The 27539-nt window shown below is 38.9% G+C and overlaps 2 protein-coding genes across 2 annotated transcripts in view; both read left to right on the plus strand.

The window, feature by feature from the left end:
• Positions 1 to 128: 128 nt before the first annotated feature.
• On the plus strand, positions 129 to 14579 carry CALM2 (calmodulin 2). Its single transcript, XM_045828187.1, has 6 exons — positions 129 to 227; positions 5971 to 6001; positions 12438 to 12581; positions 12662 to 12768; positions 13100 to 13235; positions 13947 to 14579. The coding sequence occupies exons 1-6, from the start codon at positions 225 to 227 to the stop codon at positions 13973 to 13975; spliced, it is 450 nt and encodes a 149-aa protein (XP_045684143.1). The 5' UTR covers positions 129 to 224; the 3' UTR covers positions 13976 to 14579.
• Positions 14580 to 18742: 4163 nt separating this feature from the next.
• Positions 18743 to 27539, plus strand: part of STPG4 (sperm-tail PG-rich repeat containing 4) — a 37499-nt gene continuing 28702 nt past the window's right edge. Inside the window, exons 1-3 of the mRNA XM_045827299.1 lie at positions 18743 to 18778; positions 21237 to 21296; positions 22403 to 22657. Of these exons, the coding sequence (XP_045683255.1) occupies positions 18743 to 18778; positions 21237 to 21296; positions 22403 to 22657 (351 nt within the window). The remainder of the gene's footprint in view (positions 18779 to 21236; positions 21297 to 22402; positions 22658 to 27539) is intronic.

A 27539-nucleotide genomic window follows, 5' to 3' on the forward strand; every position in this document is an offset into this window, starting at 1 on the left:
AACTGTGGATGATAAAGGGGTCTCAAAAAGAGTGGGGAGTTGGGGGTTGGGGGGTTGGCCGGGACTCGTTCGTGATGTTCCGTTATCTGACGTGCGGCGGAGGGATCTGGCGGGGGGGAGGTGTTTATGAGGCGCTGGGGGCGGAGGGGGAGAATTAGTCCGAGTGGGGCAAGCGAGCTGAGTGGTTGTGTGGTCGCGTCTCGGAGACCGGTAGCACTAGCAGCATGGTGAGTTCGTCGCTAAGCTGCCGGCGCTTGGCCTGTCGGGGAAAGAGGCTGAAGCAGATTTACCAGAGAAAGGGAACTTGCCATCCTTAAACCCTTCAGAAATGGTCTTTGCCAGCGGGATGGCGCGAAAAAGGCTGGGGGGCCCGCGGCTGTTGTGTCGCAGGTGTCCCCACCAACCCCATTCTCCTCAGGGAGGTGTCCCCTAGGGTGTTGAAGGCCAGGTGTCTTGCTCCTGAGGCCGCAAGTTTTTCAGGGGCTTGGCTGGGTGAGGATGGATCCTGGGCAGGGGCAGCCCTAGCACATTAGGGAGGCCAGCGAGTGTCAGGGTGCGGGGAGCGGGAGCGCCAAAGCCTTGGGTCGAGCATCTCTAAAGGTCAGCCCCGGGCCGGATTCAAAAGCCCAACGGACGGTTAGTGCCGGCGCCAGGAAGCGCCTTTGTCCGCTTGTGGCCGCCATGCGCCGATGGGGGCGGGAGGGAGTGCGCGAGACCCAGGCGAGCGCCGGCGCCGCCGTTTGCTCGCAGACCCCGTTGCTGGGGGTGGGGTGAAGGGGGGGGCTCGCGGGCGGGTGCAGCGCACTGTGTGGGTCAAGCCCGCCAGGCAGGGAGCGGCCGTGGGGCGGGGCGGCAGGCTCCGGGCGCGGGGTCGGAGCCGCCGCCCGCTCCTCTCGCGCCCCAGCTGCTGCGCTGGCACCTGCAGGGCTGCGGAGGTTCCCTCGGCCACGGTTCTGCGGGGCCAGCCAGTTGGGGATGGGTGGGGGAGGGTGGCCCCGAGAGCTTCCCCTCCCCCTCCAGTGGCGAGGAGGAAGCTCGGTGAATGCCGATCTCTCCCCTCCATCTGGGCCCTGGGGCCTTTTCCCACTCTCCAGGCAGGACATTTAAAAAATTTTTAAGTGCCTTTGTTGTTTGAGGAGATGAGCTTTGTATGTGAATTAAGGCGCGTCTTCGCAGTACGCATCTTGTTAGAGAAACCTATCGGCTCCAGTTAGGGTCTGAAAGGCGTTTCCTGTCTACCACCTATGGAAGGAAAGCAAGCTTCTGGGTGACTGTCGTGGAAGTTCGTCTTAATTCTCATGTAACACCTGGAAGGATGCTTTTGTAAAGGGCCCACTGAGTATATCCTATTTTTGAGCAATCACGTGCACTCCTAATGTCAAGGAACCACGGTCACACACAACATTTCCCCCCTCCAGTCCCCTTGGAAATTGTTCGTATTTCTCTACAGAAGTTGCCAGATCATCTTAACGTGCAGTCCAATTCATTTGTACCAAAATAGGTTGTCAAGTACTGTAGTGTGGTAGAAGAGTATTTTGAGAGTAGGGAATTTTAAAAATCATTTTCCTGTCACTTGAGACCAGAACTTGTAAATGTAAAAAAAAAATCTGACGAGGGCGGTAATTCGCAATACTTATTTTGTGGTTCCTTCTGCCAAGTAATTACAGCGATGGGTGTGTCCAGGAGGTAAAGTGACATCTTAAACAAGAGTTGAAAATCCTTGCCAACTGAAACCTCCAGCCTGTATGGGTGTGGGGAGAGGACTTCACCTTAGTTAAATTAGGGTTCATTTTAAGTTTGATGCATTTATTCTATATTGATGTTTTTATTTTCTGAATTTGAATATGCTGGTTGAATTTACTCTCAGGTGAAAGTGTGTATATAGGCATGTAATCTGAGTTCTGAATTGAGATGTAAATTTTAAAATGCTTTTAAATGAAGATTGTTTTCAGTCCGATTGAATCAAAAACTGGAATGGGTTTTTTCCTTGGTGATAGTTTATCTGTGCTTTGCCCCAGTGACAAACTTTTGTCGTTACTGTTTGCATCGTGGATGGCTTGAGGTTTTTTGGTTTGTTTCCTAAATTGATGACCTGACAGTCATCGTTAATTATTTGATTTGGAAATTGTCTTCAGGTAACTTCTTAATAATAAGACTTGGAGATTTAAAATTAGAACTCGGTCAAATTTAAGAATAAAAACGTTTATATGAAAGTGGATTAAGATTGCTCACATAGCTCTTGGGTTTACATGTAGTTGGTACCTGCTCTTTGAAAGGGGGGTTGCTCTAAGAAGACTTGAAGGGGGTCTTTAAATAAATAAAAGATATGAAGAGGTAGAAAATTTGTCACTTGTTTACATCATTCCATCAAACTGCAAGGACATCTGTTTTTGTTAGATTGAGGAAATTCACTATGGCTCTATTAAAATACAGGAAGTTCTAGATTAAGCTAGAATGATCAAATCAGGCCTTTGGTAAAGTTCCTAATTCTTACGAAGTAATTTGTTAGTTTTCCTTTAGTCCAACTAACAGTAAGTATAGTTAGTTCCTGATACAATTACTGAACTAATTTAGAGACTGCTTTTGATGTAGGTAAAACAAATACCTTGATTTCTGAAACTGCAGGAAAATTTTACTTATGAAGCCTGTGTTGTATCTGTGTAGTGCTTGGAAGAAAGGAACGAATGAAGGATAGAAATTTATGTTCCACTTCAAGGTTATGGACTCACCCATTCAGATAAGAATTTTGGATGATTTGTGTACTACCTTTCACTAGATAAGCTCCAAGAGTATTTATACCTACTTTTCAATGCCATTTAGGAAATATTTAATAGGTGCATAATGCATTCACTTCAAGTCACCCGTGCTTTAGATTAGCGTTTCTCAGTGTTTACAACTGACCTGAGGTTTTGACCCTGAGGGTATACTAATGCCTGGAAGATTTCTCTGGCATGACAAAAGCAGTAGGAAGAATGAAATGAATTGTAGAAAAAAAGGGAGTGAGAACTAGTTATCTCTCTGGTGAATTATTCCTCACTTTACTGAGATAAACACATGTTAATGAGCTTGAGTTTTCCCAAAAGTATAATTCTTCTAGTTCTTCTAAGTAAGAAAATGTCACTCTCCATAGTCAGAAGTAACCAAATATATTCGATGTAGTTGGAAAAGGTTTACAAGTTAGAGTGCTAGGGAGTATTGTGTTCCTGCTTTTAGTAGGCAGGCTTTGATCTGATTATTGCTGGTATAAAGTTTATTCTAAAACCTTGAACTGTGGATTAGTAGTAAATATGAATTTTTTTTTCTAAATTTCTCAAAATACTCCAAGCAAAAGCAACACTGGTCCTTTTTATGTTATGTGAGTATCTTAGGCTCCCATGTGCTTAGTTTATTCCTTGAAGTTCATTTGTGACTTCTTCTAAGATTTGCATTTGCATGGAGGTGTGAGGAGCTGGGCAAGATGGTGTGAGGCCATTAAAATTGGACTTGGCTAAGCACAATTGAAAATTTTTTGTTTTCTTTTACAGCTGACATCCTTGTTTCTTCTTAAGGCCTTCTCAGCTTTCGTATAAATGAACTTTCCCAAAATTTTCCCCCTACCATGTTTGGAGAACAAACCCAGTGTCTCCCTTTCTGCACATAGCCCATCAAATCCTTCAGCTTTTACACATGCTGCAGTGCCTTCCACATCTGTCCCTGGGCTGCAACTGGTGGTTTCATTTTGTGGAAATATATTTTAACTTAAAGTTAAGATGAAACACAGTAGGTTTGTTGTAAAGGGCTTGATAATGCCGTGCGTGTTTACCTTCTGTGTGGAAGTTGAACTAGTTAGGTTAATAATTAACATTGTGGGTTCTTTGATTAGTAAATTTATATAAAATAATTATCACTGAGTTCTTTGGGCTAGCCCTTTACATAGCTTCTCATTTACTCTGTTCTGATATCCCTGTAAGGTCAGTATTATGTTACAGCTGAACTTGACTATGAGAGGTTGAGTAACATGTCCAAGGTCACACAGCTATTAAGTTGCAGCGTTAGTATTAAGATACTAGCCCAGTGATGACTCAAAAAACTGTGCTCTTTCCTGCAGTGTACCATGTTGCCTTTCCTTCAGAAATGATAGAAATCTTGCAAAATGAAATCATACTAGAAGTAAATCTTCTATATAGCAAAGTATAACTGAGTGGATTTACTGGGCTTACTGCTAGGGAAAACAACCTATGGCTGATTTTATTCCAAATACTGGAGATAACTTTTTATTTTATAAACTTCTGCATTTTAACTTAAATTATTGGCTCTTCAATTTTAAGTTATTAGGCGTTTGACTTTTTCTTTCCTTTTTAATTTTTTAAATAGAAACAAGTTCATTTTGCATTGAGGTCAGATCAGAACTGTTGAGCAGGGAAAGAAACGTAGGCTTTTTGTTTCTCACATTTTTTCATGCTGTCACCTAGAGAACATGATGCTGTTCTACATTAAGGTGTTATCCTTTCCAGGGGTGTGTCCATTTAAAAAGAATGAAACTAGGCAGTGTTTATTCATTTTATACCAAAAAATGAATGGAATAATCATAGTGTATTTGATTTCATGTATATTAGAGAGGAGACTTAATTTCTCATCAGTGCTACCCAGAACCACATAAGCAGTTGCTTCATGGGTAATGTATACTGATAAGCAATGAAATGTCCAAAGATGAAGGACACAGGAAGAACAAGAGTCTTGGTACTTTGCATATATCTTCATATATTATGGTGCTCTGAATTATGAACTTAAAGGCATTGGATATATCTAACACCTTAGTCTTTAATACTGACTCTGCTAGTTAACTAATTTTGTATTCCCACTCCCTGAAATTTAGTCCAAGCCCCTTTTCCTCCATTTGTTAGATAGGAGATAATAATACCATTATAGGGATAGTGTGAAGACTGAATAAGAACAACATATAAAGGGTTTTGGCAAATACCTTAACTTTTTTTTTTTTAAGCAAAATCCAGTAACTTCCATGTGCTAAAGACATCACAGACCTTAGGGTCACTTTGGGATTTCAAAAGTCAAGAGAAAAAGGGTGGCTGGATTTACTTAACATTTGGTAAATAATGTAGTTTAAATGTTCAGAATCCTGAATTCTCTGCATTCACCTGGTAGGAGAGAAGAAGTAAAAACTGGTAGCTTTCATGTTTGCCCTATCCAAGACAGCATGGATTTTAATCTTGTTAAAGAAGTTTTGCTTATTTTGAGGTTTGGAACATCACCTTTATGTCCAGATGATGTGTTGAACCACTTATAGGGGCAATTTTGAATATAGTCCTTGGGCATTATTTCTTGTTCAATGGAGATTTCTAGTAATATTGATTTATATCTATTAGATGAGGTGAGCTTAAGTTTAGGTATGCCAACTTTGCAAAAAGGAAACATCTATGGATTCTATCTTTACTTTAGAATGATAACTCCAATTAAACTTTTTAGTATGCCAAGTTTGCTCTTTATGTTTTTGTAAAATTTAAACTTTCAAGCATATTCTGAAATACTTTATCTTAAACTTGGGGTCAAGACAGCTTAGCTTTGATGGTAAATTAGATGTATGTATTTTCTCTCCAGCCTATATGCTTGTTACTGGTACTAAGGAATGTTGAACTAAATGAAGTTTATGGTATGCTGAACCTTGAAAGTTTTGTTTATTTATGTATTAAAATTTTATTTATCTTTAGAGGATGGGTAAGGGATGGGGAGACACTTCCATCGGTTGCTTCTCTCACACACACCCCCAACCAGTGACCTGGCCCCACAACCCAGGCATGTTCCCTGACCAGAAATCAAACCAGAGGCCTTTCCTTTGGTTTTTCAGGACCCGTCCAACCCACTGAGCCACACCAGTCGGAACTGAACCTGGAAAGTTTTAAGACTTGTTTTTGTAGCTGTTAATCTACATAGTCTCCAGTCACTTACCTGCTTATCTCTTTGATCTCTTTGTAGGCTGACCAGCTGACTGAAGAGCAGATTGCAGGTGAGGAATACATTGCCTGATTGTTACCCATTGGTTTTTATTGTAAATTGAATAGTCAGTCTCAAAATAAGATACTTGTATGAAAGAATTGACTTTGTTCTGTGTAGGAGATTATAGCAAGGTGTAATATACTATAGTATTTGAATGTGCTTTGGCAAGTGAGATGGTAAACTTGCCTGAAAAAGGTGTAGGGCTAACTGTAACTGAAGACATGTATTTAGGCCGTGTGGATATATTTTGGAGCCTAGTGGTGGTCTTTGGCTTTTTTCTTTGTCATTGCTGAAGGTTATCTTACTCTAAAACATGAATTCTGGGCAGTTTTTAACACTGGAACTCCAGATCAGTCTCTACAAAAAATGAAGACCAAGTAGTGTTACAGTAAGTGACTTGAAATGTAGAATCAGAGAATGAATGTTGAATTTATCCCAGTTTAAAGTAGCTAATATTTTAACCTTAGAATTACATATATAGTCAGGAAGTAACCATTTCTCCAATGAAAAACCTAGATCCAAAAAGCTAGCATTCTGTTTTACATATGTAATTGTGTCTCACAAAGCAGTGATAGCTATTTGAAACGAGCTTCTTGAATCTAGTCTCTTTTGGTTTGCTATGGAAATATGTGAACTTGTTACATAAAAGCTGAAGTCATGTGTCTATGCCATACCAGTAAACATGTACTTTTGATTTTATTATTATACTTTGAGCTGTCTGGTTAACATCAAAATGTTGGAGAAACTTGCTAAAGGTTTTTTTTTTTTAATGCAATATTGAAATGTCTTTTGAACTATTCCTTTCCTTAGAGTAGGGGCTTGTTAACACAAGCATCAAGCAAGCAGTTTTAACTGCCACAATTTTCTTAGTAGTCAGGGAGTTAAAAGCACCCAAAATATAAAAGTTTTTTTTTTTTTTTTTAAGATTTTCTTATATATATGACATTTTCTTTCTAGGTTTTATATATTTTTAGAGAAGGAGGGAGGAAGAGAAGAAAAGAAATATCAATGTGCAAGAGAAACATCAGTTGGTTGCTTCTTGCACACTCCTGTTTGGGGACCTGGCCTGCAACACAGGCATGTGTGTGGACCAGGGATCCAGTGGACAACTTTTTGGTCTGCGGGGCAGTGCCCAGCTCACAGAGCCATACCAGTCAGGGCTAACACTTTCTTCTAATGTTAGAGAAAACTGTGAGTTACCCAGATAGGACTCAGTGATATAGCCCATTTAAAGTAAGTCCTTCCCCATCCCCCATAAACAAAAATTTGGAAGAGCCAGAAATCACTAATTTCCTCAAATATTTATTGCAAATATCATTTGGAAAGGACTATATAAAGTAGAAAGCTATTAGCATTAAGGACCAAAAGTAGCAGATTTTATTTTTACCGTATGAATTTTATTTAAACCTGGGATTTGCTTTGTAGGTTTGGTAAATTGCATGCTTGAGTTTGTTAAAGTAACCAAGCAGCGCTTCAGAAATAATTTCTTTGTTGGTTTATACCAGAGTTGTCAAACTCATTTTCACAGGGGGCCACATCAGCCTCAGCCTCATGGTTGCCTTCAAAGGGCCATATGTAATTTTAGGACTGTATAAATGTAACTACTTAACAGTTAATCTGAGAGCTCAGCACTGTCACCGAGTAGAAACAAGGTGGAGGGCCGGATTTGGCCTGCGGGCCTTGTGTTTGCCACCTGTGGTTTATACTATTGTTAAGTGTATCAATTAAATGGAAAATTAATTTCAAAATGGTTTTTTATATATCCTTCAGTAACTGACCTGGGCTATCTAATATTTTTAGTCTTTAAAAATTTTTATTTTTAGAGGGGAAGGGAGGGAGAAAGAGATGGAAAGACACTGATGTGTCGCCTCTAGTAAACACCCCAACTGGGGACTGGGCTGGCAGCCTTTCATCTGCGGTGTGACACCCAACCAATTGAGCCACACTGGTCAGGGCTCTAGTCTTAAACTCTTACCTTGTCTTAATACATCAGGCCTTCCTCTCAGCCTTTCATTTCTTGGTGTTCCCAGTCAGTTAGTTATGTCTTCTACTTACTGGTACATAGCACAAAATGTTTACTTTAAGGGAGAAAATGTATCACTCAAGGTGCTTGTCACATAGTTGATGCTTATTACTGCCTTCCCAAATACACACGCTTCTTTAAAAAAAAGTTTGTGTCTGAAATATGAGGATCAGCCTTCGGTGACTGATACAGCATTATTATCAAGAATAGTTGTAGTTCACTTGAACATTGCCTTTAAGGTAAATTCTGTCATTTAATTTCCATCACACAATTAAATTTCAGCTGGTAGTGGAAGGAAAAAATCTATTGTAGATTTTCTCCCTAACCCTGCCTTTTCTTAGGCTTTTAAAGATGTTCCTTGAACCCCAGGTTGTCTTTAGTGAACTTTTAGGTTGTAGGAACCTAAGCTTTTAATGCTACTTAAGTAAAAACCCTGTGAGATAGGGGCTTTTTTTGTTTGTGTTCCCAGTGCCTCCCACATAGTAAGGATTGAATAAGTTTTTCTTGAATGAATAAATTTTATTTTCAAAGAGGAGGATGACACAAATAAATGTTCTAGAACACTACCTACCCTATCCTAAGAATTAATTGTGCCTGCCCCCAAAGTCCTTTCTTGAATTTGATATGTTTCAATGTCTACCTTTGAGTTAAACACAAATTTTGTCTTTATCTGGTGAATTGTAATCACTGGTGACCAGTAGCATATTAGTGTCTAAGACTTGTTAAAACACAAGCTTCATACACGTAATGCAACATTGAATATATACTAAGGTATATTTTAAGCTATTTTTATCTTTATATCGTAGTCATTATTACAGATTTGTTTAGAAATTCTAATAGCAAATAATTTGGTCTAGAAGAAAAGCATGCTGTTGTTTAGGTAGAGTTACTAGAATTGTTTACATTACCTTCTCTTAACAATCCAGAACAGTCTAGTGTGATATCATTAACACGTTAATTTTGACTCTGCCACAATTTCAGTAATTCTTGACATGTAGAGGACAAATTTTAAAAATGTACAAGAATGTTTTTAAAGGAAATTAACTGTACTCAGTTTATAGCAAACAATTCATAGTGCCAAAAAATGTATGTTACATGACCTGTAAAGGGATTCAATTTGGCTTTCTAAATACATAGAGGTTAGTAAATAGGCATTTGATTTTCTTTTGTTGTAATTGTTTCATGACAACCTATTAATAAAATTATAAATTTATGTAATATAAGTAATCAGAAAAGGGTCCTGGGGTTCCAGATAAACAAATAAAATGAGTAATAGTGTGACTTGGCTGAAAATTTTAATTTACGCACAACTACAGTGAATTTGGAGGCGGTCGTATCAGTTTGTTGAAGATAGCTGTTCTCTGTGATAGTCAGGACCTGTTGTTTTCTTACCTTGTGTTTAGGTTTTGACTCCTGGGTTTATATTTGAAGTCATTCTTGGGAATTACTGGTTAGAATGACATGCTCCTCCTACATAGGAAGATTATACTAGTTCAAAAGTACAGGTAGTAAGCTGTAAAGGCAGGTGAATTTCATTGTATTTTTGAGTTTATCCTTTCAAGGAATTTTTACAGGTGTTTCTGGCTCTGTAGTGTAAAAATAAAATAGAAATTTGGAATAAACCTTGACATTTAAAATATTTTTATTCCTCATATCCATCAATTGCATTGTTACAGCATAGGTAAAATTTTATTTTCTGCTTTTCACTTTTTTTCAGCAAACATTTTAAGAGTTTTTAGATGTTAAAATGTTGAAATTTACAACACATGTAAGTTAACATCATGCATCTTCTAGAATTTGGCTTTAAGGTAAATCATATAGTAAAAGGATAGTAACTGGTTACACATTCAGAAGTTTGCACATAATGGTGTTAAATGATCCTTGTGGCTTAGTATTACAGCAGAGAATGTAATGTAAACAAATATAACTCTCTAAGTACTTTTAATTTTCTTGTAGCCTAAGTTAGTAGGTAGTAGATGCTATGTGTTAAAACCCTAATGGTTTGTATATTTTTAGACAATATTTCTACGTCATGTTTTTAAAAAAATTTAAGATGGAAATCTTTCTGTTGAATTCTGCTATTTGTGGGATTTATTTATTTTTGTCATCTAGAGTAGATTCGATGCGTAGCTTTGGTATCAGATGAGTTCCTCTGAAAACAAGTGTGTTTAAACAGAATGGAACTGTGTGTTACTATTGAATGTAGCAAACTACAACTATTCGGTAATATCTGATCTAGAAACTAAACAATACAAAAATTTTAAGCAAAAGAAAGGAACACGGTAGTCCAAAAAAGGTAATAGGACCCAAGTAGTTGTGAGGGTAATTTTAAATAAAGAACCCAGTTTGCAGGGTTATCGTAATTGTCTGGGCAAAAGGTGATGGGGCCATAAACCAAATTATTGGTTGTAGTGATGAAGAAGAATCCAGTAGTATTTAAATACCAGAGTTCTACAAGACTTGTTGATGGATTTTTAGGAGGAAAGAGTTTAAATGGCTTTTGCTTGTGTTCCTAGGGGAGCGTAGAAGTCATTTTCCTAAGTTTTGCTGGAGGTCATCCAGGGGAGATGTCTGCCCTGTAGGAAGTCAGAAGTAAAGGGCAATGTGTTATAGAGAAAGATGAGTATACTAAGATAAGAAATCTTTGTTATAAGTGGGCATAGATGAAATGGCTAAGGAGAGAAGAGAGGATAACAAAGTTGGTCATATCTACTTGTAAGAGAGACAATTAGGAGCCAAGAGAAGTTTGAGGAGGGTTTTAGTGTAGTTTGGATACTGCAGGAAAAGGAGATCATCTTTTTCTTAACATTCATTAAGTATTTACTTGTCATAGTTCTGAGTGCTTAACATGTAGTGATTAAGTTCATAAAATTAGAAAGTTGGTACAGTTATCCCTGTTTAACAAAAAAAATGAGCACCCTGAGGCAGAAAAGTTTTAAGAACTTAATTTGCCTGAGGTAAATAGCAGAGCTGGGATTTTTAACTCCAGCAGTTTTGAGTACCAAAGGCTGGTTTGAGTTCTGTGCTTTATGGCCTCACATACTGAAATGTACTGGATTGGGCAGCTAGGTCATTCTTGGTGAACTTAGCATTTTCAGCATTTTCTTAGCAATTATCACTGTTCTCTTAGCATTTTGAGCTGGAAGCAGTTTTAATTGTCAATTGATAGAGAAGAAATGGGTATGAGTACTCCATCCAATGGAGTATCCGTGACTTCCAGAATTTGGCACTTAAAATATAACTAAGTTTTGAGTTTAGTTTTAGGCTAAGAGGCATAAGGCAATTCAATAAATTAATGGCAAAATCAGTAGAAGGAATGATTGAGTCCAGGAAAGAGATTATGAGAAATGAAACTGGGAGGTATATGAATTGGAGCGAGGATAGACAGGCAGGGCATAAATAATAGACTTGGAGGGACACACCATTTCTTAAACATGTATCAGGTACATGATTTTAAGTGTTCTGCATATGTTGGAAGAGCTTATGTATGGCCTCTTGAACCTTGGAACTGCTTTTGTATTTGCTTGCTTATAGGGCCTAATACTTGGAAAGTACTAGGTTATCTTATTCATATGAACCTTGCACTACCAGATTTAATCTCTGCTTTAGTTTCTCTGTCTGAAGACGGTAAAGCTGGATATTGTGAACTGTCGCTCCAGCAGCATTACATGTAATCTAGTAGTGAAATAAAAAGAACATAATTTTGTAAAAAGATCTTAGGCAATAATATATTTAACTCTTTTGCAAGTTTGGGGGTTTATAATCTAAAGAAAGGTCTAAAATTATCACTGTTCTCAGTAATACAGCTGAAACTGGCCATTCATGTCTTTGATCATCCATCCCATTGTTAACATCAGTACAGGTTATTTGGTGCTAGTCTCATCTGTCTACCAGAAAAGAAAGCTAGCCTACTGGCATATTGTTCCGAAGTTTCAAGTTTTGGATTTTTAATTTAGTATTTGATAAAATAGACAATTGTTAATTTGTTGAGGAATCCTCTAAATGTAATGTAAATAGTATAGTTGCTCTCTAGAGCAACTGTACTATTTTTCAGTTCTGAGTTGAGGGGTTAGATCTATAATTTTGAATTATGTTCCCAGAGCAGCTTTAACAGAAAATGGAGAGGTCAGTCATTTGGGGTTTTGATTCCTTTCTTCTTTAAACTCAAAATAATAATGGTTTAGATATTACAGCTCCTTGTAAGATTTTAGATGAAAAAACTCCCTAGTAGAGCATACATACTAATGTATGATCAGCTAAAGATGTTCGAAATGCCTCAAGTCTTTCTCATCTGATCTTTCAGGAATCCAAATTCCTTTTCAGGTGCTATCTTCATATCTTTTAGAGCCCTTTATTAAGCAAGAGTTGATTAATTTCACTTAGGAGGTTAACCTGTATATTTGGATTGTGGTCTCTCAAACAGAATTCAAAGAAGCTTTTTCACTATTTGACAAGGATGGTGATGGGACGATTACAACAAAGGAATTGGGAACTGTAATGAGGTCTCTTGGGCAGAATCCTACAGAAGCAGAGTTACAGGACATGATTAATGAAGTAGATGCTGATGGTAAGTCTTTTTAATTTGGGGGGAAGTTGAAGTGACTGTTAAATTCTATTGTAATGTTTTGACTAAACAAACCATTCCAGGTAATGGCACAATTGACTTCCCGGAATTTCTGACAATGATGGCAAGAAAAATGAAAGACACAGACAGTGAAGAAGAAATTAGAGAAGCATTCCGTGTGTTTGATAAGGTAGGGTTTCAAGGGCTGAATTTATTGAATTTGAATTTGAGGAAGAAATGAGGATATAAATTCAGCATAAGCTTTTCCTAGTAACTTGCATATTGCATTAATATTGTGGCGAAGGGGCTGTATCGCTTGACTTTAGAGCTAAGAAATAGTGATTTTAATATAGGATATCCTACTTGGCTTTCCTATATTGATGTTTAGTTTATAGGTCAATTATTTGTAGATGCTCTTTAATTTGTATGGATTTCTAAAGTTTGTTGTTCTCCCTAATGTGAAGTTCAGTAAACTTATTAGACTTCCCTTTCAACTAGACATTTTATTGACTTTTTTCCAGGATGGCAATGGCTACATTAGTGCAGCAGAGCTTCGCCATGTGATGACAAACCTTGGAGAGAAGTTAACAGATGAAGAGGTTGATGAAATGATCAGGGAAGCAGATATTGATGGTGATGGTCAAGTAAACTATGAAGGTAAGTCTTTTACTTTTGCCACCTCATTTTATGCTTCTTTTTTAAGTTTAGAAGTACTTGTTAGGTATCTGATAGGTCCAAATTAGTAGCTCCCTCACCCCATTAAGATGCTAGAACAGTATATTTTCTAACCTTTTGCTATTCAGAATGTTGTGTATACAGTAGGAAACATCCCTGTCACCTGAGAACATTTTAGAACTATTATCGGGTCCTACCTGTATACCTAGGAACTGCATTTAACAGGATTCCTAATGGGTGATTTTATATGCATTAAAATTTGAGGGGCACTGTATTCCAAACTGCCTAAAACAATTTTTGTATAATATTCGTGAGATAATTTGAAAGCTTCAGACTTTACTTTCAGTATCCTCAAAATGAAATTAAGGTAATTTTCTTCATTGAATTCCCTTCCTTAGATTTAGTCTGCAACTGTTTACATATGCTTCAGATTCAAAAGTATCATTTGTAATACTAAACTAAGAGCAAGAATGCTTTTTATTTACAATAGCTATCTAAAGCATTAATTAGGTTTATTTGTTAATTTGGTTTATGAAATTCCAGCCTTGGCAGTAAGCTAGTTTTCCTTGGTACTTTATAATTTTGAGGAAAGAAAGGGGAATAGAGATTGCTCAGTGTTTGAGTAAATGTGATTGGTTTTGTCAAATCTTGCCATTGACTGACTCAACTTTTTGTGTATTTTTTCTTTTTCAGAGTTTGTACAAATGATGACAGCAAAGTGAAGACATTGTACAGAATGTGTTAAATTTCTTGTACAAAATTGTTTATTTGCCTTTTCTTTGTTTGTAACTTATCTGTAAAAGGTTTCCCCTACTGTCAAAAAAATATGCATGTATAGTAATTAGGACTTCATTCCTCCATGTTTTCTTCCTCTATTGTCATTGTCCCAAAACCTTATTTTAGAAAATTGATCAAGTAACATGTTGCATGTGGCTTACTCTGGATATATCTAAGCCCTTCTGCACATCTAAACTTAGGAGGAGTTGGTCAAATGAGGGAACATCTGGGTTATGCCTTTTTTTAAGTAGTTTTCTTTAGAAACTGTCAGCATGTTGTTGTTGCAGTGTGGAGTTGTAACTCTGCGTGGACTATGGACAGTCAACAATATGTACTTAAAGTTGCACTATTGCAAAACGGGTGTATTATCCAGGTACTCGTACACTATTTTTTTGTACTGCTGGTCCTGTACCAGAAACATTTTCTTTTATTGTTACTTGCTTTTTAAACTTTGTTTAGCCACTTAAAGAAAATCTGCTTACGGCACAATTTGCCTCAGATCCATTCCAAGTTGTATATTTGTTTTCCAATAAAAAAAATTTTACCCAACTGTTGCTTTGAATCTGAGTCATTTGAGGTCAAATAATTTTGAGAATCAAATGTGCAGGTGGTTGGTTACTTGGTATAATTTAGATAAGTTTATTTTTTTTGAGTAGTCAAGATTGTGTTTGGTTTTTAAATTATACCTCCTTCAAAAAAGTTCAAGTGAAAGACTAAAAACCTTATGTAAATGTGCCTAGCATGGAAACTGGCATAAGGTAGATGTTTTCATGTTTCATACCTTTTAAATATATTTTTCAACTTTTTGTCCATACTGACTTTAGCCATGCAATGATAGTTTTAAATGTATGAAAAATACAATAATCTAAATCTAGGGACGGGTGAGGGGTATTATGTTTAACCTCTCTTTCCCTAATGTTTTACTTACTGTGCTTTTTTAATTCTGCCACAAGGCAAAGGAGACTTACTTCAGTTGTGCCTGCCTATCTGCAGTACGTTTGACCAAAAAAAAAAGTTTCTTTAGGAGTGGATTGGCAGTAACTAAACATATTTGTTTTTGCTTCTAAACTAGTGCTTTCTTTATAATTTAAGCTCCTCAAAAGATGATTAATTAGGGTTTTTTTAATACTTAATGAGAGATTCCACAGCAAACCGGAGAGTATAATTGTTAATTGATTATTATAGCCACAAGGTTTTCAATTTGCAGAGGATAATTTCATTTGGCAGGTTTCTACCCATCTTTGACTATTTTACTACCACTGTTACTCTACCTGAGAATAGAAACTGGATGGTTAGTGAGGAAAAACAGTGATAGGTATGTTTCAGGTAGGACGGGATGTTAAAAGAATTGATGATCCTAATGGTACATTATGTTACTGCGTATTAGGCAAATCAATAAGTAGGAAGATCTTCATTAGACGTAAAAGTTGAGTCAGAAGAAAGGCTGGTTAGGGTATTTGGTGGAAGAAGATTCATATGTCTGGCTCTTCGAGGCACCTGAGCTTTGATATTTTATTGCAATGAGTCATATCACTGCTTTGTGTAAACTTGAAGAGGTCACTATAAATCCTCAGTTATCTTAATGTGTAATAGGTATAATTTGTCCAATGGGTCTCTCAGTTGGCTTTTACGTTGATTAAGGTAAAAAGCAGTTAGCATAGTCCTTGGCATTTGGAGTAAATGTTCCATCGGTGTGTTACTGTCCTGTTAAACCAGTAGTTACAACCCTATAGAATGAGGGAATTTGGCGAAGTTAGTCTTGCTGTTTTTCCAGTTTCAACAACCGGAGTACAAATTGTTAAAGTGGAAGGAGAAACACACTTTTAGAGCACTTTTGTGTATCATGAATGGTCGATGTTATATTCTTGTAATATTCACATAAGTCACAGTAAGCATTTGATTCTACAGGAAATTGAAACACAGGGCACTTTTATATAATTTAACTGGTCACTGAACACAAATGAGTGAGTTCGTAATCAGTTCACTTCATACAGCATAATCAAACCCAGGACCGTAATTTTAAAACCTTCAAATCTTTACCATGTTTCCTGTTTTATATTAGCTGGATAACGGTAAGTGATAATTCTTTACTCAGTACTATCTGTAGCATGTTTGCTCTCAGGTAATTCTAATAAAACCATCACTATTGCAGTTAAAAATGATCCTAGAATGTAATTTTTGTTAAAGGTGTGATGCATAGCAGAAGCACTGTTAAATTCTACTTAATGTGGTCTTGTATTATCAAAGAAAAAATGCTTGTTATAATCTGAAATATTTTAAATTTTTCTCAGTGGTATAATACAATGTTTTTTTATGAGGCCACTTTGTTTATCCTACATGCTTAATCTGTTTTATCAGTGAAGTCCTTGAAATCATTGACCCATACTGTTTCTATTTTTGAGATATTCAAGCTATTTTCTCATCTAGATATTCCCTTCTGTTTCACACCTTGTATGGGTTTCTAGATTTCTCTGTACCTTCATCATATTACTTTAGTCTCTAGGGTACCAGTCCCTAGTCTGCTGGGCCAGTTTTCTTAAGAAATGAAATGAGACACAGTAATGGACTTGATTAATCTCTTACAGTTATGAAAACTGGTTTTTACTTGCCTCTTGGCCTTATAATTCGTGATTTCAAACCTGGTGCCTGGTTATTTTTTTTTTCCTCTTCTATATTTTTTAAGGCTATGTTAAATGAATTTAGAATCCCAGTATTTTAAGAGGAAGTCGTCCTCTAGTCACTTGTGCAAAAAATTGCCCACAGAATCACATGAACCAATCTGTAGTTCAACAGAAACCCTGTGGGTTTGTATGCACATTTTTGAAAGGCACTTCTGTAGCCCCTCCTCTTATTTTATTTATAGAGAGGAAAACTGGTCATGTATTCAATAAATAACTTAATCCTGCATTAAAAGGGCTCAGAATTAGAGACAAAAACCTGTGTTTTGGATATTTAAAATTGGGAACAAGTTACCAGAATGAGCCCTCCAATAATGATAGGCAGGGGGTCCCTTTGGGCTACAAGGGGTGTTAGACCTAAGGACTTACCAGAGGAGTTGATCTTGCAGGTGTATCAGGCTGTCAAAGAAGAGCTGTCAGATGGGGAGACTAGGACCCTGAAGATGGCATGTTTTGGGTTTGCAGGTACAGGTGACCTTGTAATAACATGGGTTTGAACTGTGTGGGTCCACTTGACACATGAGTTTTTTGTTTTTTCAATAAATACATAGTTGGCCCTCCATATCTCTGGGTTTCACATTCATGAATGCAGAGAGTCAATTGTATGTATTGTTCTAAGCCATTTTACATAAGGGCCATAGGCATCTGAGGATTTTGGTATCTGTGGGGGTCCTGGAACCAACTTGTGGATACCGAGGGACTGTAGTTAAGTTTGGATGAGTCAAAAGGCATGCATGAATTTCCGACTGCTTGGTGTCAGGTACCCCTAACCCAAGGTTCTAGGGTCAACACCATACATCAAAATGTGTTCTGATGGAAAAGGAGAGATTAGATTGTAAATTTTGCATTTGTCCTAAAGGTGATGATAGCCCGTATTTACTGAACGTTGTGCCTGGGTCTGAACATTCTATTCAATCATAATCACGCGTGGGGAAGTGGACAAAGAAGCACATGTCATAGCAAGTGGCAGCAAACCTTCAAGTTCTGGTAGGGGAGGGATTCAGGAGTGAGGGAGCGGGGTAATCAGTGCAGCAATGAGAAATGGAGGTAAAGCTAAGAGCTGAAAAATGCCCATTGGATTGAGCCATTGGATGGATCACTGGTTAGTTTAGCAAGTGCAATTTTAATGGACAGGTATACGTACATGTCAGATTAAGATGGGTTTTAGGAAAATAAGGGAGGTGAAAGAATTAGTCTACTCTTGAAAATTTGTAAAAGGGAGCAGGAATCTCATGGTGGTTTGGACTGGGGCACTGGAGTCAGACCTGGATTTGAACTCTGCCACTGCTGTATGCTAGGTAAATTGTCCAAGGAAGCATCTTTCCTCATTCATACAATGGGGTTGATACCTACTTCACAGGGTTGTGAGAAATTAATGTAAAGTATCTAATTTTGAGGGGAGGGTTTGTTTTTAAAGATGCGAATGTTTGTAGGTTGAGATGCTACATGGAGAGGTAGAAAGGGAAAAGGTCCGTACAGATAGGAAAAGGTGGCCTGTGGTTTCACAGTGAAGCCTCTTGGGTCTAGTGCTCACTCCACTTCAGGCAGGAGAAGCGACACCCTCGGAATTTTCATTTGAAAGAGCTTAGAAACAATCTTAGAAAGTGGGTGCCAAGGCTCATTTTTGCCTTAAAGCTAAGTATGCCTACCAAGCATTCTACCCCCTTTCCGCCGGGGTCGGGGGGGGGGGGGCGGGGGCGGCGCGTGGAGCGGGTATGGGATTGCTGGTGATTTACGAAAAAGCTGACAGCAAGATGATGGCATCTTCAAGCCTTCACAATCTGTCTTTAAAAGTCTTGGTGCAGATACTTACCTGAGGGCTTTCTGACAACTCCGCAGGCGTGCGTCTCTGCACGAGGCTAAGTCTCTGAGCGACGCTAAGCTCGCGGGGCTTCAAAGTCTGTGCCCACCTCCCTTCCCCCACCATTGGAGAAAGACTTAGCTGGTCCCTTGCGCACGCTCGGGAGCGGCTGGCCGGAGGTGCCTCCTGGCAACCAGACACCAAGTCTCGGCCTAAGGACTGAGGAGGTTGCAATGGGCTACCCAGTCATCCCCATCACGGACACGGAAGTAAGGGAAGACTTGGGGCTTGGCGGTTAGGTGGTCCTGGCCTGGGTACCGCCGCCTACCCCTGGTGCTCCCAATTACCGTTTCCCTTCGTCAGGCTCTTCCGCGCCAAATCCCACGTCTCTAATCTGGGGCCTTTGCACCCCTCCTGTTCTCTCTTAACTGTTCTCACCACCTTGTGGTCCTTTCGTCTGATCTTTATTAGAGCTGTACTTCGTTTTATTTCTTCTGCCCTACTTCCTTATACCAATTTGCCCTCTGTTTTCAGTGTTTATCCCCACCCTACTGCAAATGCCCCGCGACGACTGCTTTAATAGGGTGACTAGATTCCTTTGGTTTTCCCGTTTAGAGAATTTTTTTCTTTTGTCTATGGACACTGTTTTTGAGTTTAGTGTTTATAAAGTATTTTAAACTACCTTTGTTTAGTTTTTAATGGTTGAGTTTATCTTTTGTAAAGAGATTCACCCGTAAAGCGAATTTGAAGTGGTGGATGGGTGGAGTTTAGATCACCTGCCTTGGGCAAAACAAAACAGCAGCTGCTAGTTACCTTCCTTTGGATATATGTTTACTTCTCCCTTGTCCTTCCCAACTCATCTTCCTGGCCCAGGTAGAGGTGGGAGACATGTTTTGACACGCCTGGGAAAGTTTGATTTCTGTAACTAAAAATGTGCAACAGAGAACATTCAGTATACATCTAATAAAGGGGATATATAGGGAGAAATTGAAATTAGTGTGTATGGAACTTTTTTTTAGAGAAATGCTCATATTTCATAGTAAAACTAAAGCTCTGGGGTACTTATAAGTAGAGTGGATATAGATTGCTAGACAAGAACACTGAATTATATCAGCTTTGCTGATTCAATTCTTTGTTATTTTTAATGCATTGTTCCTTGAGATAACTCACATTTCATACTAATAACAAAAGCATAAATGAAAGTAGAAGTCAAAATTGTAATGATTTTACCTAGTAGGAGTAGCACAAAAGGGAAAAAAACTGAACAACTGTGTTCTGTTAACAGCGAGGCTGAATCAGATGTGGAAAAATAATAAAAGGGTATAGAGTACTTATTATGGAAGACAAAAGCATCCTTTGAAGACTGAAGAATACCAAAATAATCTGCTCAACTTGGCAGATGAAATGTTAAATATAAAAGTTCCCATTTATTATTGGGCACTGGTTGTGGGCGCAAGTGTTTACATATACAATGCCTTATTCTCATGCCAACCCTAGTAGGCCTGCTTTTATGCTCCGAAGAGGAAGCAGAGGCTCCTAAAGGGTAAGTAATTTGCCTAAAGCTCTTACCTAGTAAGTGGCAGAGCTGGAGTTCAAGGCCAAGTCTGTCTGGTTCTTCTATCATTCTGACTCTTTTGTGTCACAGCTAGCTGGATAAGCTGAGAGAACTGGCTATACCATATTTATATGACATACATTTGATCATGTATATAAATCTAGGAAATGGCAATTGGCAACATTTGCCTCATCTCCAGGAATTTTTAGCCCAATACCATGTTAATCTGATGACTATGCACTTTGACCTTGAGTTCCCAGCACAATCTCCTGAACCATAAATCTTTTTTTTAGTGTAAACCAAGCAGTTTTTACTCATTAATATTCATAAATGCACATAGCAGCTTCATTAGAGATTTCCATTTTCCTCTTCAGTTTGAATGTGGGGAGCCTTTTGCATGTCAGGTGCAGGACAGAGATCACCCCTGCACTGCTACCTATATTTACCTGCTAGAAGTAAAAATCAGCTAAGTGAAGATGATTGTCATATATTTCCTCTCTTCCTTTTGAATGCACACAAATAGCAAGAGTGACAGACCTGAAATCACAATCACCAAACCAGCCCCAGAGCCCTTCACTGTGAAGGGTAAATGTGGCACAGAGGGCCTTGTCTTCGAGTTGGGATGTCATTGGAGCGGAGGAGGTGGAGGCTCGTTTCCTTTATTATTCTCTTTTAAATTGAGGTTTCCTGAAGCACCTAGAACATCTAAGAGCATAATATCTACACAGTCCCTGGCACCAAAATCTGCCGTGTCCCCCATTCATTCTCATCTGAGGACAAGCTCTCTTCACCTACTAAAGTAGACAAAAGGACTGAGCCATGAACTTTAACAGCAATTATGATAATACAGTTTTGGATTCACACAGCTCATTTCTTCCTGAGAACACCCAGTTTTGTCACATCCAATTACCCTTATGACATCTCTGTCAGACAGGAATGTTTATTGCTCTAATTCCCCCAAAGAGAATTTAGATATTTAAAAAACACTTAAAATCATATAAGTAGCCATTTAAAGAAATATTACCAGTAAAATTGACATAATGTAGCTTTTATTTTTATCCAGGCTGACCAAGTTGGTGCAGGTATTAATTAATTCAAGTAAGTTGTTTATAAATTATACTTCTAGGGAATTGCCTCTCAAGTGAATAAGCATATCTTATGTTTGTTAATAGAAACCAACCCAGAAGAGATCATCTTTTGCAAGAGAAAGATGGTGGAGATCTACATTAACAGTATGTACATTTTCATTCTTTTCTATTCATACTATTCCATTCATATTTTAATCGGCCTTGCCTTCAAGTCAACAATACTTCATTCGTAATAAGACAGTGGGCCTTACTTTATACTTGTAATTTTAGTTTTAGCAAGTGAATAAGAAACTAAATTTTTAATTTAAAAGCTTGGAAAAGTAGAACAACTCTAGAAATCTAGTTGCATTACAGAATATCTGGATAATACCAACCCAGTTGATGAGCGTGGCAATATTACATGAGCAAGAAAAAAGCATCTGTTATGGAGAGGTTTCTGGGTTTCAGTTTTTATCTTAGGTGGCAGAGAGCCTATGATAACTGCCATCAATTAACGTGGTCAGCGTATGAAAGCAAGGGGGTAATATATGAAAATAAAATGACTAGAAGATCCCCTTCTCAAGAGGCATTGTTTCTATATTATAGAAATATTTCCTATCCACACCCTGCAATAACAGAAGGGCCTCATGGGCCAAAGCCTTCTTGGAATTGAACTCTTTTTAACAGCGCAACTGAGCTGAGTACTCAGTGGAAAGAGGGCCACAAGAGCAGCAGTGACTAAATTTTCAGGTTTGGCCATTTAGCTGCATTGTGGTTTGGGATTTGAAAGTACCAAACCCTTTACGGGACTAACTAGACAACATGTCCTGCCAATTCATCCTCCATGAAGCTTCATGTTCTTGTCCTCTAGCTGCCCACGTGAGGGCTAGACGGGAACATGGGGCATCTACTCAGCAGAGGCAGGATAACTTGTATGTAGTCGACAAACATCCTGAGTGCTCTCACTAGAGGCCTGGAGGCCTTTATAGTCGAACTGAATCTCAAGTTTAAGTATCCACGAAGCTACTTTTTGAGAAGTTAAAACTTTAACTACGGCCATAATCCATTTGCTATAATTCAGTAGTTGTCTCAGAATGGAAATAATCTTGAAATACGATTCTGTACAGAGCATTTACTATATTTTAGTAGAATTTTACTAAACTTTAAAACGAAGAGAAATGCCACTTAGGAATGACCATTTCAAGAATGCTGCTTTTGGAGATGTTGCTGGTTTACACACTGCCCTGAAAAAGGATGTCAATTTTCCACAGGCTACTCCTGTTCCTGGCACTTACCACTTGAAAACTTTTCTTGAGGAATCCCTATTAAATCCAGTGTCCACAACCTATAATTTTAAAAATGAAGGAAGAAAAAAACCACCTCTTGTGCACAGAAACAATCCAGTACTGAATGACCTTCCTCTGTACATGCCTCCTAACTTCTTGGACCTGTTGAAGAAGCAAATGGCCACTTACTCGTTTAAAGACAAGCCTCGGTCAAGCCCCGGCTCTCTGGCTAGAGATCAGGTAAAGCGCTACTAACACCTGGGCTTGGGTGGGAAAGCTCCCAAGAGCCCGGGGGAAACTTCTATGTAACTCAGAGTGTATCTTCCCCAGGAGAAATTAACGAGCTTTAGGATGCCTTTTTGGCCACAGACAGTCAAACAAGGCCTGCCTAATTTGCAAATACAGGATCTGGCACAGATAATGCCCCCTTTTTATCATAAACTCTTGTGTTGCAAAATCATAAGCATGTAATTCTGTAACATAACAATATCACACTCAAACACACCATATGACATTTTAGGTGAAATGTTCAGATTAAAACTATAAATTATTCCATCCATATTATTACCCTACCAATTGTACTCAAGCAGGAGTTACTTCTGCTGGACCCTGTATGTCCAGCGAGATTTTTCCTTGTGAGGCCTCCTCTCCTAAAGAGAAGATGTGGGGGGAATGTTCCCTCTGGAGGGAACTTTGGCAGGATTCTCCCAATGGGGAGCCTCTGGGATCTTATCCACGCGATTGGGCCGTGCTTCTTATCTCTTTAAGTGGTTTACACAATGTACTCTTTCCTTTTAAAGAGAAAACTCTGCCTTTCAGTGAGTGAGTAGCCTTATTAGAGCATGAATGTAATTTACATCATAGGAAAGCTTTTTCCAGAGTTTCCTGTAGAAGTTAGCACCACGGTACCAGGAAGGTAAGATTCCACTCTCAGCTCCACCAGTTCATTCATGACATGGACAGTGCGGAGCATTGCTATGCTTACGGCACTGTGCTAGGCTCTGTGGAGGGAAGATGTATCTGAACCGGAAATATTTGAGTAATAATACAAGAGCAAATGTAGTCAATGCTGAGATAAATAGTGTAGCAAGAAATTCAGGAGAAGAGTTCAGTGTAGACTGGATTGAAAGGTTGGAGGGTTCCCTGGATGAAGTAGGACTTAAGATGGACCTTGAATAATGTGTGACATTTGTGGGGCTCTTAATAGTTGACTGTGAGCTTCTATATATAGTCTCTCAGCAGTTTTTCCCAAGCATTCTGAAATAGGCAGAACAGATATTATCCCCATTTTACATGCAAGTAAACTGAGGTGAATAGAGACTAAGTAACTTGTTCAGTGGTACATAGCGAACTAGTAGCGGAGGTAGTACTTTTAACTGAGGGCTTCTGAGCCCAAATTCGGTGCTCTTTCCAACCTACCCTGTGGGTCTGGCCATGCATGAGGGGCAGGGCTTGGATGGGTGGCATCCAAGAGCTGTGTCTCGACAGCGGGGCATATCACTGACAAGTGCCTGTTCAAGGGACAGAGTTGGGACTTGGACTTTGTTACTTAGGACTTTGGGCCTTAACATCCCCTGCTTACAAGGAAGCTAGTAATAATGCCAGTCTTCACAACCTCATCAGAATATCGTTGCAATAATCTGAGAAGAAATGCTTTGCAATTGGAAGTTAAATTAAATACGAGTGGTTGTGGTTAGTAGGGTGGACAAGAATTTTTCTGTGGGATGAGTGCATGTTGTATCCCACATGGCCACCCATCTTACTGCTTTGCCAATTATAGCTTTGCAACAGGACGAAATGATAAAAGTTCAATGGGTAAATCTTACCCTATTCACTTCAGTGGATGAACAGAAGCACTAAATTAGGCTTAAACTTTTATGGCTTGGTATCAGGATACCACGCTTCATGTGTAATCGTCCTGGCCACGTCCAAGGCCAAGTCATTCTTCCTCATTCCCACCATCCTTCACTTCACTTCCCTTCTGCTTCGTTTCGTCTTGTTTTAGGGCGTTCAGAGGGTAGGCCAAGGCTCACTGTGGAAAGAAGAAAACACAGAGGGTTGGTACTAGGCAAAATTTAAAGGTTTAAAAGACCAAAAGAATTTGGCTTACCCATAGGGTTGGATAAAACCTGAAGACATATTTTTTGTTTCTTTTCTTTCTCCTCTCTGTGTCCCCCTCCCACACAGAACTGAGCTCCAGAAACTGGGAGAATTCAATGTTTCCCTAATTTTCTGTTTCAAAGAAAAATGTTCACAAGAGGAAAGACATCCAGATGTAACATTGTTTACTCACCAGGAAAACTCATAACTCTATTTTTTTAAATGGCAGAACTCAGTAAAATAATTTGACTTTGAGGAAGATATAGTATACATTATTATTATTTATTAAAGCAAAATAAGCCCTGCCCCAGTGGCTTGGTTGGTTGGAGTGTCATCCCATACACCAAAAGGTTGTGGGTTCAATTCCTGGTCATTGCACATACCTAGGCTGCGGGTTCAATCCCTCATTGGGGCATGTATGGGAGGCGACTGATTCTCTCTCACACCAATATTTCTGTTTCTCCCCTCCCTTCTTCTCTCTGTAAAACCAATAAACATATGCTCAGGTGAAGACTGGGAAAAAAGATAAAATGACATTCTTGCAAGCTTCATAAGTTTTAGGAGAATATTCACTTTATACCTCATTAGGGCTATTTACTATTTGTAAGAAAGTTTTTACTATTTTAACACCTTGATTCTGAAGCATGTAACTCAACTAGAGAATCTGTGTCAAAGAATCTTTTATATATATATATATATATAATCTTTTATATATATATATATATAAATCTTTTATATATATATATATATATATATATACACACACACACACACACACACATATATGTGTGTCTGTGTGTGTGTGTATATATAAATAATTGAATGCGTGTGGGGATGGGGTGGAGAAGTAAAGAGGGCCAAATGTGTGGTGATGCAGGATGATTTGACTCTGGGTGGTGGGCACACCATGCAATATGCAGAGGATGTAGAATAGAACTGTATACTTGAAACCTGTATAATCTTATTAACCAATGTCACTTCAATACCTTCAGTTAAAAAAAAAAAACAGTATTTGAGATGGCCCTACCACTTTTACAATAATTTTTTCTTATCATAGAAATGATACACTTTCACTGTAGGATGTGTGTGTATGCAGGAAAGTGGGCCCAACTCTCTCCACATATACAACAAGGTCTGTCCAGGAAGATTCCAGCCACGTACGATGAGAAAGGCATTTATGAAAGAAGATCCAAGATACAAGAAACACTGTACATTGGACAATGACACCTCAGTCCTCTTTGAAGTAGGCACCTTGGGACCTCACGCAGTTCTGCCAGTGTCTCTTCCTCTGTTCAAAATGTTCTGCAAAATCCTTTGTTAGAATTGCCATCTGTTGTCTCGTATTTTCCTGAATCTCATTGATAGTCTGAAATCTCTTCCCTTTCAAAGGTGATTTTAATTTTGGGAAAACCCAGAAGTCGCAGGGTGCCAAATCTGTGCTGTAGGGGGGCTGAATCACCAGGGTGATTTGAGATTTTGCCAAAAAACTCTGCACAAGATGTGATGCATGAGTGGGTATGTTTTCATGATGGAGCTGCCAATCACCAGTTGCCCATAGGTGTGGCTGTTTTCATTGTATTGCATCTCTCAACTGATGAAGAACATATTGGTAGTACTCCTTAATTGTTTGGCTTGGAGGGAAATACTTGTGATGGACAGCACCTTCCCAATCAAAAAACACAGTTAACCTGGTCTTGATCTTGCTGTGAATTGCTGTTACACCTTCTCTGGATGTGGAGAACCAGGCGACTTCCACTGGAACTACTGGGCCTTCATTTCCGGATCATAGCCGTAGACCCACGATTCATCTCCAGTTATGATCTTCTTGAGGAAATCTGGTTCATTGGTAGTGGTTTGAATCAAGTCATTAGCAGCTACAGCAAGATGTTCCTTCTGCTCTGGTAGCAGAAGCCATAGAACAAATTTTGCCATGACATGCTTCATGCCAAGATCCTGTGTCAAACCCCCAGATCAGCTGCCAGTTCTCACACTGTCAGTCACTGATCTTTGTTGACTGCAGCCCGTACACGTTCAACATTCTCAGGTGTTGTGCTAGTTGCAAGCCTTTTAGAACATGGGTCACTTTCAACAGATTCTTTACTATTTTTGAAGCATTTGTTCTGCACTTTTATTTGCACTGCACTCATTGCATCACCCTGAAAAGCTTTTGGAATCATCCAAATAGTTTCTGCAGAGGAATATTGAAGCTTAATTCAAAATTTGATGCAGATTCATTGCTCTACTTGCTCAGTCATTTTGAATGCGATGGCCACACAGTACACATGCTCACTCACTCAACAGCGTTCACCACCCCCACTGCCTGGTACAGTGGGGTCGTCACTGTTCATGTTTGCGCATTCCAGTCCACTCTCCTTGGCTGCCAGGTTACATGGATGTCGCGCAAACTGTTCTCATTGTGTTAACAACAGCTGGACTTTTTCCGGACAGACCTCGTACATAGTTTTGTGATGTGCTTTTCCCCACTGTTGCAGTCATCCACCAACCCTAGAGCTCACCCTCCTTATTTATGGACGATTTTAGCTCCTTTTGCTACCTGTCATTCTGTCCACTACTCCTGTCATAGCTGCTGTATATGTGTGGGTGATCTTCCAGAAATCTTGCTTCTCAGTTTCTTGAATTCTCCTCTACTTCAGCAACTCACTTCTTAGATTTGTTTCAAGACTGATCATTTCAACCCTGCGTGGTCTCAACTGCATACACCCACTCTGATCATTCCTGATGTTCAGCCTCATTTACTCCAGTACCCCAGCCCTCCAAATTTTCCTGTTCTCCCCAATCTATAATCCACTGATCCTACTACCTTTACACTGCCTCTCTGCTTCCTGGTGTTTTTCTTCCTTGCAAAGCTTAAATCCCATAGTTAGTCATCAGAGTTACTCCCTGCATACGCCCTCAGTTCCCTTACCCCTGATGGTATGTATATCTGACTTGTTTTGCAAAGCCACAAACCTGGTTAAATCTAACTCTCTGGGAACTTTGTACCTTCATCCAGGTCGCTGAA

Source organism: Phyllostomus hastatus, unplaced genomic scaffold (assembly GCF_019186645.2).
Source record: "Phyllostomus hastatus isolate PE091 unplaced genomic scaffold, TTU_PhHast_1.1 phas_scaffold_78, whole genome shotgun sequence".
NCBI lineage: Eukaryota > Metazoa > Chordata > Mammalia > Chiroptera > Phyllostomidae > Phyllostomus > Phyllostomus hastatus.

What these genes read in the sequence shown, in the direction of transcription:
- CALM2 (XM_045828187.1), top strand. An exon ending in GACTGAAGAGCAGATTGCAG is followed by an intron (nt 6,002 to 12,437) that starts GTGAGGAATACA and finishes TCTCTCAAACAG; the next exon opens with AATTCAAAGAAGCTTTTTCA. An exon ending in TGGTCAAGTAAACTATGAAG is followed by an intron (nt 13,236 to 13,946) that starts GTAAGTCTTTTA and finishes TTTCTTTTTCAG; the next exon opens with AGTTTGTACAAATGATGACA.